Source organism: Morone saxatilis, unplaced genomic scaffold (assembly GCF_004916995.1).
Source record: "Morone saxatilis isolate NCDOM2014 unplaced genomic scaffold, NCSU_SB_2.0 Contig18, whole genome shotgun sequence".
Taxonomy (NCBI): domain Eukaryota; kingdom Metazoa; phylum Chordata; class Actinopteri; family Moronidae; genus Morone; species Morone saxatilis.
In genome coordinates, this window is record NW_023339740.1 from 23,636,048 (window position 1) to 23,649,386 (window position 13,339).

At 36.9% G+C, this 13,339-nt stretch overlaps 1 protein-coding gene across 1 annotated transcript in view; it reads right to left on the reverse strand.

The window, feature by feature from the left end:
- igsf21a (immunoglobin superfamily, member 21a) overlaps window positions 1–13,339 on the reverse strand; it is a 159,786-nt gene that overhangs the window by 21,407 nt on the left and 125,040 nt on the right. Inside the window, exon 5 of the mRNA XM_035661267.1 lies at window positions 10,349–10,464. Within this exon, the coding sequence (XP_035517160.1) occupies window positions 10,349–10,464 (116 nt within the window). The remainder of the gene's footprint in view (window positions 1–10,348; window positions 10,465–13,339) is intronic.

Here is a 13,339-nt window from a genome sequence, read left to right on the forward strand (position 1 = left end):
CTAAGTGACTATTTTATGGATATTTCATATATCATTATGTCGATGCATAACAATAACAATAACACTGGACAATGAATCCAAACAGTGAAGACAATAACTGCAAAAAGTCTGTGTAAAACGAGTGATCAGAGATGAGTTTTCTGATAAACACATACAAACATACCTAATGGCTTCTTTTTTGACAAATTTAGTGTTTCTTCTTCCTGATGCCTGCTCTGTTAGCTCTTTGGTTGTTTTACCTGCATACTTTTTTAATGCAATTTCATTTAGTTTTCGTAACAAAAATGAACAAAATTCTGATATATAGGCTTACATTTTTTTTTTTTTTACACCCATTGAAATCAAGGCGTCCCCCAGGTTGCGGACCACAGCACTCACACACCACCAACTGTGTCACTGATTTTATTGAAACTGGATCATATTTTATGAAGAAAATGTTTCTGGTTTTCTCCCTAACGTCCCCCGGCTGCTCCACCTCAACTCTCTGTGATTTACAGAGTTTTCTGATGGACAGTAAAGTAATCACTAACTGCTGCCTTTAGCTAGTTAGCTCAGTGAGCCAGATTGGCAGCTCAGAAGCCGGGAAAGGCGAAGAGACCAAAAAAGACGATGATGGAGAAGGCTAAGAAGAGACAGAGAGTGACCAGGCCATAGGACGCTGGACAAGTGGAAATCTTGGACTGGCCTTTAGTTGTTGGTGAGATCTTTGTGAAATAAAAGGCTGCAAGACAGATGGTGAGCTGGCCTTCTTGCTCTTATACTAGTAGGTAATATTAGCTGGCTTGCTTTGTCTTGTTGTAAACATGCACAGCTGTACAACAACAGCGGTTTATAAGTGAATTGCACTGTAGGGTTGCCAAATTGCAAAAAATACCAATTCTTATATAAAGTTGCTTTAAGTTTAGTATAGTATTGATAATAGCCCAGAAAAGCATATAAGGCTAATTTACCAATGCAGTTCCACAGATGAACACATTTTCTTCTATTGAATTTTACCATGTGGGAACATTTGATACCCATCACCTTTATCTGGTTTATTTAATGTGCTCTGTAGAGCCGGACCTTAAAATCCATTAGCGCATTAAGAAGTAGAAACATCACCCTCAGATCCACAATGACCCCATTGCGTCTGCTGCTAACTCCTACAGCTACTCGACAACTTGCAAAGAGAAGGAGCTTTTTCACTGTGTATTAAAACACCTCATTAATTATCACAGCAGGTGGAGGGAGAACAGCGTGGATTAGAACGATCCATGCACCTGTTCTGTAGTTTTTGTTGGACAAAATGGTGTGAGTAGACAATAACACCTGTGTTGGCTATGAATCGGTATAATAAGGAATTAATTCTGTAAGCCTAGATAACTGATTTGTTTCTGTAAACATTAACACACAAGTTAATTTATAGGTATAAAATAAATATTGATTAAACATCTACATGGCTTACCGTAACATGGAACCATGAGCTGCGTGTGCTCTGAATGAGTCAGAAATATTACCTTTATTGAGGTGTTACCTTCAGCAAAATATCAAGTATCAGTTTACCTATTCATTGGGAGCCCACCATGACTAAATATATTTCTATGCCACCTGTCTGCTTGAAGTATAAGAAAAGGAATCAATCAATGTTTCATCAGAGACATGAATGAATAGGATAACAGATATGTTGCTGCGGGGAGGGAGTGAAGTGTTATTTCTGTGTCATTATCCTGCAGTTCTGCTCCTTTTTCATTTCCTCTTTCATTACTAGGAAGCAGATCACATGTGGATATGGAAATACTGCAGAGAGATATAAATAGACACATATAGTAAAGGTAAAAAAGTTGAGTGGACCTTTTAGTGTTAAACACACGTCATCATCATTTTTTAGCGTTTTTTCCCTTGATACACTGCATGTTTTTGCATTGGCCACAACTACTGTAAGTTACAAGTGAATCATGTTACATGGAATGCCAATCAGCACTTAAATGTGTTAATGTGAGCTCTTTTACTTCATGTTGAATATATCAGGCTCTAAAATGCCAGCTTGTAAAACACAATCCAGATAAAATCCTGATTTGGGAATAAAATGATTTGTACGAGTGGAATGCAGTTGTGCAAGGCCAATATCTGACAAAAGTGTTAAAATATGTTTTGAAAATATTTTTGATGGTATTTTTAATTCTGAATGTTGTGTCGTGTTTACCTGACAACAGCTTACAGCAGCCAAATTAGCGGGAAGAGAAGGAAATGTGACAAAGGTCCATCACCAGATTACATGCCATGTACCCGAACAAAATGAGCCACCCGCACCCTGTATCTCTGTAAATATTAATATGAATAAATCCACAATTCATCTTAAGATTTAAGAAAGTAAAGAGTCATCTGCCACCACTGTAAACTTGTTCTATATTCATTGAAGCTACCTACTAATTTGCTAAAATCTCATTTACCACATTTCCTTGTCTGACAGGCAGAGATAACAGAAAACGCATCACTTCTTTCATGTCCGTTCAAATGGGAGAGCAAACACTGATTAATTTTCCACAAGTGATTATAAAGCTGCCAAAATAACACTGAGGATGTCTCTCACTGTGATACATGTCTCCAATAAATGGTTGCATTTCACAAAGTGACATGGGAACTTTTGTTTCCGCTTCAGAAGAGCCGCACTTTGTGTGATTATCCTACATGCATTGTGTATTCATAAAAAAATTATCTTTTTATGTCGTACAATAAAATAAAATGGTTATTGAACAGTACATTTCCACACAACAGACTATTTCCTAGGCTTTAAGAATGCTTAAAATACTCCATTTGAATCCTCAAACTTCCAAACAATTATAGAACATACATCGTTCTAAGCAAGCATGTAGGAGAATGTTCAAAATGGCTATATTGTCTTTATTTTATTTATATATTGTCTCATTGGCTTGTTCGGTAATATATTTAGCTGCTGTAGGACTTGTAAAGTACTGCTTGCTCTCATGTAAAAGGGGATTTTTTGAGTGTTTTTGGCATTGCTGTTGTATTGTTCTCTTACAGACAGTGTTACTGCATGGAATAAAGTGATTATCAATCACGCCTCTGTTATAAATCCCCAAACACTTCATAGTCCAATATGTGCAGACAATGAAACCAGGCACAAACCACTTACTTCATTCTGAAATGAATTAGCACAGAAAAAAGAGAGATGTAATTCTGAGCAGTAGCCCATACACAATGGCATACAGCAGTGGTAAAATTAAGCTGGGATGGCATGAGAAGGGTTTTGCATTTTTCCTGTGAATAGACAGGGATGAAAGCACCTGCGCTCTGCCAAGCTGCCCCCACCTCACCAATATCTCAAATCCAAAACCTTTTTGAAAATGTAACAATCATGCATTGGTCCATATACACCTTTATGTTGCTGCAATTAATCATGGCGGTGTCAAAAGGACAAGGCGGTAATTTTCATGGTGACAGAATGATTCAATGAGAGCAGAAGCAAGAGAAAGGGGGAGAGAAGGGGAGAGAGGCAGAGAGAAGGATCCTGGCCATGACTTAATCAGCTTTCCTTCTTATTATTAACCGTCATTATCTTTCTTCTTTTCAATCAGTGCTTGCTTGTGCTCTGAGGATGCTCTAATGAGTGGCACTGGGAAGCTATTATTGATATGTCACCAGCTTGCTTCAGTGACATCAGATGTTGACAGATCTTGAAACATAATACCAAACAATTTTAACACATGCAGTCCATTATATTCAGCGCTCTCCAAGCTGCAGTAGGGGAATTTGGCATGTTGGGTGTCTCCTAAAAGTGATGGGAAGTAACAGCTTTTGATATGAACTTCAAGACGAAGAATTTATGTTATGATGCAATACAAGTAAACTGCACAAAGCACGGTCATGTGTGAATATGATGGATCAACTGTATATTATACTTAACTATACAACATAATCTGCCATACTCTGCTGGGCCCCTATATGAACAAATAAACAAAGTAGCATTATGTTTTATGATGTAAGGATGTCAAGATGAAAACATAAGACACCTTATTATTTCAGTGACATCTGCAGAGGATAGATAACATGTTTAAAGCAGTCCATGCAGTCCATTATACAGCACCTTTCAATATGATTGTATTCATGTCAGGGCCATGGAAAATGCATGTTTCAGCGATCATACAATCATACATCACAGCACCACAAATCAGTGTGCTTAGCAGCGTTTTCTACATAAGACAGAAAGTAAGCATAGCAACAATAACGCTTTGCTTATTCTTTATGCCACATTAGTGCTGCCAACATCATTCTGTGGTTGCCACAGGAATAGTTAACATTTTTCACATCAATCGAAGAAATGTAATTTAAGCTAGGTAGCTTCATAGGAAGTTGACGACTCCATGCTTATGTGAGTGGAACAGCTGCCAATGAGCGCAACAGCAGACTGAACCTAAATCAGAAATGTGTACAGTGATCAGGAAGACTGGAACCAGGCTACTGCTTTAATTGTATGCCAAACAGATACTTTCAACTGTTACACATATTCCTTGACAGAAAAAAATAAAACCTATAACCATTTAAAATTATTGTCTGTGGACATTTTCATGTTTATATATTATTCATGCCTAATGTGACATTTTGGTGGCTCTATGCTGCCAACCCCTAAAGAATGCCACCCCAGTTTGCTGTCAAATTGAACACATTAATATAGATTAGTTTTGAAAATAACATGTTAAAAACAGAAATGAAACTTTTGAGCTTTTATGTGCAAATTTTAGACTACATTCAGTGAATGCATTTGTAAAAATGTCTGTCCACCTTTAGATATTTCAATTTAATGCATTACTAATGTGTCACAATAGTATAATGTTTTAATTCAAATATCTTCATTTGGGGACTTTCCCAAACAAATATGGATATATGTGATTGTTCTGCCACCCCTTAAAGTGTCCATGCCACCCTCTTGCCACAATCTGACTATTCCTATAGATCCACCCCTGATTTGGAGAACCAATAAAAAGATAAGCCAGAAGAAAGACGAGCCTTACTAAAACTGCTTTTAATATTAGTATAACTAGAAATGCAACAGTAGCAGTGTTGGATGAACGTCAACACTTTCAAATGTTGACACTGGATGCTGGAAAGACACAAAAAGATGTTGCATAGCAACAGAATATGTTGGTCTTTGTGGAGCACCAAAGCAAATGTATCAAAGCAAATGCAAATCTTATGTCTCCGTTTAGCATAAAGAAAATGTTGCATTACATGGTGTGTAAAGCACACAAGGTTCTTATATGATAAGATAAAGTCAATGCTAGTGATCTATGATACTTTTCTATACAACATGTTTAGTTGTTTAGCACTCAAAGTATAAAGTAAAAGGTCCCAAGACTCAAGACAAGACATTTGTTCTGTCCATAAAGCTCAGGTAGAGATGGCTAAGTGAGTGTAAAGCAGTTGTGAGTGCCTTACAAACATTTTTCTTCCTCTTTTGCCCTCCCACTCTTTCTCTCTCTCTCTCTGTCACACACACACATACAATTTTAATGTTGCTCATTATTATAAAATATCTGTTAATTCATCACTACTTATTTTTAAATATTAAAATACAAAAGGTAAAAAAAAACACAGCAATTATGTGAAAATCTGATATTAAAAAAAAAAAAATTATCAACAGCGCAAACACTGTGTAGTTCCACTGGTTGTTTTGTTTTAATTACTTCAAGGGATTGTGGATGATCTGCAGCATAATCAGTGGCTCTTGTGCTTCCTACCCATTTTCTCTTCAGTTTCTATTAACAGCAGCCATATTTGAAGCAGAGCTTGCATTAAAGGACCCTGTTTGGGTTTTAAAATGTGGACTAACTTATCTTAAAATGAGTTAATCCTTACAGCAATTTTCATTATTGATGATTTTCTTCTTTCAGCTCATTGTTTAGCTGTCCAGCCATGACTTTACGATTTTGGTTCAGTCTCTGCTGTCAGCTAAAAAGCAAATATTTCCCTCAGGAGTTGGTAGAGAAAAAAAGAGAGATTAAAGAGAGACAATATTGCACTTACATTCATCAGGACAGAACTCCAAATTAAGATAATGTTACTCTGTAACTGTTGCTAACAAATTCTACATATCTACATTAAAGGTAGGCTACTATGTCAATGCTATCTTCACAATTTGTTTCTGTGGCCAAAATATTTAAGAATTATTTAGGACTTTTTAATGTTTGTATGTTCACTCAGTATTCCTTGTAAACCTAATTTTGATAAAGAATAGTTGATGAATGATATGACAATTGCAGGATTGTGACCGAATTTGTTTTATCCTAAATCCAAATACACGTACTTTTCACAATCTGTATTCATTACATTAAGGAATTAATTAATACATTCTCACAAAAAACTAAGGTGAAATATACTTTGGCATAGCTAGAAACAAAGATCATTTAAAATGAGAAATATTACAGAATGGCAGCTGTTAAATGGTGGCTTAATAAATCGGCCAATTTCTTTGTAAGTTGTGAGCCCCTATTGAGACCAGGCTTGCAATGATATGACATTGAAAATAGAGCTGACAACAGCTCATTTTGCAACAAGCCCTGGGGCAGCAGCACCGACAAAAACTAAATGAGTTTCATCAAAAAGCAAAGGGAGCCGTTTGAAGTTGCAGTCACATAACTGGGCCAGAGCGGCAACATTCAAGCAAATACTTACAAACCCAATAATGAGGTTTTGTTATGCAGCATGACCGTGGACAACAGCCTAAATAGAACAAATGGTCACAGTTTAAATATGATATTTGTGCTCATTCTTAAAACTGAATGGGGATTAAGTCAAATGTAATACTATGTAGATGACATAATAATTAGGAATAATGCTACAACCGTGTGTTATTTTTATCTTGTAATTGCGCTTTTTTCTACCAGTTATTAACTTTGACAGTAGCTATAGGTTTAGCTTTGATTATCTTGATATGCCAAGATTTGGCAAATCATTTCACAACATTTTACTTCTACATATAGTTTGCCACAGAGCTAACCTGCTATGATATGACAACAGTAACATGTCAAACAACCAAGCAAAGAGAATATACCAAAAACAAATATGAAAGCAAGCTTCTCAGAGGACTAAACTGTTTTCCATGTAATTTATAAATTAATATTTCCTTCTAAGGACTGAGGACCACAGTAAAAGATCTCAAAGGAGATTAAAAGACAAGTTTGCAGGTCTATGGGAACATAGTGAGACTGTACTTCTAAAATGTATCCATGAAACCTGTCAGAGTTTGTTTACTGGGTTTTGATTTAGTTCAACAGTACAAGGCAACTTTGACAGGCCATGATCAACTCGCCACAGAGGAATGTAACTTTAAAGTTAAAAGTGTTTTCTTTCTCACTTTCCTATAGTACAGACTTTACTTTATATCTTGCATCAGTCCGGTGTAAACACTGCGTCTGTTTGCCTGTCATAGTATAAAGCTAATAAGTGACCCTGAAATTAGTTTCCATCCAGGCACAAAGTGCAAGATATAGGAGTAAATTTCCTCCAATAGTTTTCTGGTTCATACCGTGACTCACAAATCTAATTTTAGACAATCGTTTCCATGCTATGAGAACAGGCCCTTCACACTCATGGTGCTCACACACAGGTGTTTTCACTTATATTGGCTGATTAAACCTCTCCTCAGGACTGTGTGGGTGTATAAACAGTGCTTGACTAACATATGTCTCTCCTCTTAGCTTTATTTAAATATGCCAATGTTAACAACTTATACCTTCATGAAGTGAATACATACATATGTGTATGTATATATATATATATATATATATATATAACACACACATACATACACATGTTAGGTATATCAATATATGGAGTTTAGTGACTTGAGCAAACTTGCAGCATACTATTGCTCCACCCAACTTCAAACAGAATAACCAAGAACACCTATGTGGGTATTCAGATCTTTTAAAGTCTACCAGTGTTGTTTCTGTTCCTCTGATGAAACAGAACTGGTTCAAAAGGCCACTTTGGAAACAAAATGAGCCAAGAAGATGTCTTATTTTTTGATGATATTGGATTCAGTGTTTCCCCTAAGATTACTGTCCAGGAGCTTCACTAAATTTATTTCTTTTTGAAAAGAGTTTTTGTGTGGAGGTTGCTGGGTCTCAATAGTGAACTGAAAAATGTATTGTGACAAAGGTTCACAATATCAGTTACTTATTGTCTGATACAAAAACAGCCCACATAGCTCATTATTTTTAATTAATTTCATGCTTTTTGTCCATTACTGTCACTTTTACTGATTTTGCAGCTGTGTGTCAAAAATGATTCATGCTTAACAGCCTCTAAAAAAAGGTCAACAACTTAACTTTATTTTTTTATATTCTTGGTTATATTGCTCTCTTTCTCTGACTATTCCACATCCTGTACCACTGCAAAAGATTTCTCAACTTGGTTTTTCATTGTGCCATTTCCTTCACTAAATCAATCTTCAATACACCACTAAATCTGCCTTACTAGCTTTGTTTTGTCCTGCAAATAATCTGCTTTTCATTATTGTCCAAACCAAATATGCATGTACTTCTAAAGCTCAAATTCCCCACATCCGTTATTCAAGTGTTTTCTTGGATTTTTTTTAAATAATAAGAAGTAGTTAGAGCTTTCTATTTTACACTGTTTTTTTATATAAAAAGATGGTTTAGTGTATGAAAGAGGTTGTTCTTTTAGATTGCATTGCTACTTGAATTTATTGAGCGATAAAACTGCTGCACTAAAATGACCGTGAACTGTCTTTGCAGCACAAAGCTTCTTTGCATTTGCAAGGCAATATAAAAACCTTTCAATATTTCTGATACCAAAGAGGCCTGCAAAAACAATGGTGAATGGAACAACAATCTTTCAGTTTTTATTTTTTATCTCAAGTCAGTCACTTGGATCATTTGCTTGTCACTGGCAAAGCTAATTATCAACAATGTGACTTGGCCACTGACACAGAAACAGTCCGGGCTTACTGACCAGCTGAAACCTTTCAGATCTCTTTTCCTCCATTAAATGTTGGAAAAGGGATCCAGCAGTGCTGAGCTTTAATGGCTTAAGGCTCCCTGTGAAATCACAACAGGGGGAGAACCTCACTCATCACACCATCAACCAGGAAGTACCTGAGAGACGGAAATCATATTCACCTTGTATTCACCTCTCACTGGGCTCATAATTGCAGGAGATAGGTGTGCTCAGGGTCTGGAGTCCATTATCATACACCCATGGACGATGATTAATGACCCGGTGGGAACAAACAGCGAGCGACCGCTCTCAAACAGCGTCCCTAAGCTCATATGCTACCAAACGCAGGAGCATATGCTTCAGATATTTGCAAGACCTTGTCTTGCACTTCAAAAAGTTGAGGAAAAAAGTTGTATGTATGTATCGCCATGAAGTGTGTGCATGCTGCTTGATTGTTATGAGGCGTCAAACAATGACAAAACCTCTGAATGCATGCCAATTTATATAGACTCACAAAGGAGACAAAGGCGTTTCACATGGCTCATGGCGGTGATCATTTTATATAGATAGGGCGTTGTGTAAGTGAGATGAAGATTTTAAGGGGGAAAATGCAAGTAGGTCTATGAAAAGTGGGATGGAACTATTCGTGCCCTGCTACTGTTCCAGCTTCTATTTTCATAACAAGCCATATCTGCCTGATATTAATTCATCACACCAAAGTACGTGTATTCACATATAGCCCCACTGAAGCAGAAGCCGGTACAAGGTGAAGGTACTGTTTGTTAGTTGGCTAACTCATTTGACACCTAAGATAGCATGCATGTGCACAGTGGTGTGTTTTGGTATGTGCAATATGTGTGCAATTATGACAATCGTGTCACTGCAATTGGATTAATTGCTTTAAGTGTGACCATCAAAAACACTAATGTGTCTATTTCCTAAATCTGATCAACCTTGTTTTAATGACTACATTGCATGACAAAATTAGTGCTGGTAATCAATCACATGCCAATCTGTAATTAATGTAACAGCGGCACTTGTTACAGCTACTGTAAATGACTAGGAATACCCTTCTGTGTGTTTATGTGTGTCTGTGTGGAGCTTGTATCCACCAGCATTTTCTAGCAAATAACGTTGGATGTCTGTAGGATGCACTGAGATCAAGGATTGTGCTGTTGTCATGCAACTTTTGAAATCCTGTTTAAAGACCCTTTTTACTGGAAGTGGTCTGTGCGCTGGCATCTTAAAAAAAGAATGAAAGAAAAAAAAAAACCTGGGAGCAACATGCAACGCACTTTCTTTTACTCTGTAAACAACAGGGATCTTTGTGCTGTAAAGGCAGGTCCCTGGTGGACGAGCAGCATGGTGTATATCTTAAACAGAAACTCACCGATGGGGCTGGTTTCCCTCCTTTTGCAGTGCAGACAAGAGTGAAATTCTGGGCTTGGTATCGACTGAATGGGGCCGGAGTGTTCTCTGCCACCACTGATATGTTGTTTGGAGGCGCTGTGGAGGACAGAGGAAAGCTTTGTGAAACAATATCCCAAAACATTTAATAGACACAAAATGCAACCTCTAAACTGTTTGAAAGCATCCGCTTTTACTTGCTCAGCTCATTCCAGGAGTTATTTTGAGATGAAATGTCATCTTAGGGTTATATGTGTAGGTGTAGACAGCACTGGCAATGCTGACAGCAGAGTAAGAGCAAGGAAGTGAGAGCAGAAAAAGAGCATGCTGTTGTGCCCAGATGTTTAAAATAAAACAAACAAAAACAAATCTGCAATCCTGCTTTATCTATCTACTGTATCTATCTAGTTTCAAAAGAAAGCAGGAACCTGCTGAGAGAATTTCCACTTAAAATGGTAACTGAATGGTTAGGACAATATGTTCAAACTCCCCAGGGCTCATGTGAGTCAGATGAGGCTGATAAGGTAGAAAATCTCATACATATCATATCACTAACCCTCCGTCTGAATATCTCTAGGGATTCCAGCAAGTATGTCATGGCAGTGTAAAGGGAAAACATGTGTGCAAGACTTCACATCATAGAGGAGCACTGGGAGAAGGAGGTAATGAATGGAAATCTCCCACATCCCACAGAAAATCAGCTGTTCAACATGCAGTATTCTAGTCCTTGTATGGTGGCTTAAATACAAATGTGAATACTTCATTGTGGCTGATTCAGGGAAATATCAACAAGCAAGTTTTAAGTGATGACACTAGCAGATGCCGACCAGCTGCACAAGGACCACTTCAATTTTGATAAGGACTACTGAGCAGGAAAGGCACATTTTACAACATTGTGTTGCTTTAAGATGTATTCATGTATTCTGCATATCTACATGTCTTCTCTTTTTTGGGCGGGACCATTTTTCCCTGTGGAATGTTTTAGGAATAATTCAGTTGACCCAAACTCTAATAAGAGTCAGAAGTGTTTGTGAAGTCTGTAAAGGACTGTAAAGAATCTCTTCAGAACTCACAATTTTGGAATCCATGCGTGATGCAGATAACAAAAAAGGTCATGCAGCATTTGTTTTTTGTGTAAATCTATGAAATGCTTTTAAACAGACATGGCACAAAAATTAATTGATTAAAGGTGGGGGTGGGGGTTGGTGCGGATCTAGCTGCTGGCCTGGGTGCCTCTGTGTTTCCACACCTCTTAATTGCTTATTGATGGGATTCATATGGTAGTAAATTAACCTTAGAACACTCCATTAGCTTACTGACAAGCCAGTTTCAACCTGGCATATGATAAGCTGTCAGAGGTGTCTGTTCCTGACCAGTCATGCTCAAGTACTTGACACAGAAGTAGTATCAAGTGGTGAAATGCCTCAAGTACGGTGAGGTTGGTCCAATATGCAGAGCATATAACCAGACAATAAAAAGAAACAATCTAACTTTATAGATTTATAATATTGATTGCTGTATTCCATAAAACAGCATTATACTCTACTTTGTAAAAGCTTGCCAGAGTCCAGTAAATATATTACTAACACCATCGTCATCAAGTGCTTCAAGTGCTGTTGTACTATGCAGTTAAAAAATATGATTCATTTTCACAATATTAGCAGCTGTAAATGCAAAGAGATCAAGAGAGTTTTGCAGCAATCTGCAGGGAGTTTTAACACACCAGACTATATAAATTTAATTTAGACAAAGCTAATCTTGTGAAATTCAATTTTATTAGATTAAAAATAATTACTGTCAAATTGCAAGTTTCCACTTGACTGATAAGTACTGATAATCCCCTGACAAGTACTTCTCCAAATCAGGAGCAAAAGAATCTTTGTTTAGAGTACAATCATTAACACAACCTTACGGTCAAGTTAGTTCAGGAGAGTGGAACATTGATCATGATGCTCTATTGTTTTCTGCTCCGTGGGTGGGGGTTCACCTAATGGGAGTCAAAGCCAAAGACAGCAATAAGCCTTGGTGAAATATTTGACATGATTAAAAAAACAAGACCTTCTGTGCACAACACACTATTTGCAAACACAACAACCCTGTATGAGATTAAGATGGCTGTCTGCGATGATGGAGTTTAAGCCTTTCATACCTCATGTAATTGCAGCTCTCTCTTCACCCACTTCGTAAAGGTTGAGATAATTTTTCCTCTAGTTTTTTGTGCAGCAGTACTTTGTTTAAAGCTGACTACTGGGTATCTTACATGGGTGGGCTCTCAGTGCAAACACTTATTGAGTATGGCATACCAATCATTAAAAAAAGCAACTAAATAATTACATTTCTCTCTTGATAAGGTTACTGTCTAGTATGTTGATGCTGATAAAGTGCTCATACAAAACAGTGAGAGCAAAAATCGAAAAGCTAGCAAGCCACAAGTTTGCTAAATAATATGTAAGTCTTTGTTTAAAAAATAAGAAAAATATTGCAAAGAAACTTTTAGAAAAAATAAAAATGTCAATATCTGACATTCTTCAGGAGGTTTCTTTAAAGACTCAAAAGATTCAAGTACAGATATAAAAATTCCAAATCCTCCCCGCACCATCTCTCCCTTTCCTTTACATAATGAAAACTGCACCGCTACACAGTACAGAAAAAAATATTTCTGCTGTGTGTGCCTAGCATTCGGATTGCCACACAAGTTTTTCTTTTTTCCTCAGAATTGATTGAAATCTTTTGGGAATGTATATTTTTAGTTTGGGTCTTGAGAGAGGGGAAAAAAACTTTCATATCACTTCCTCCAGTTTATCCAATTTCGGTATTCTCACTTTTCTAATTTACTTTAAGGATCAGATCTTTCTCTTTAGGTTGAGTAACTTTGCTAACGTAAATGGTTCATGAAACGCTTTCAAATGTTATTGTAATAAACCTGTGTCATGCTAAAACATTCTGAAAAGTAGCCATCAAGGTTTTCATTTGA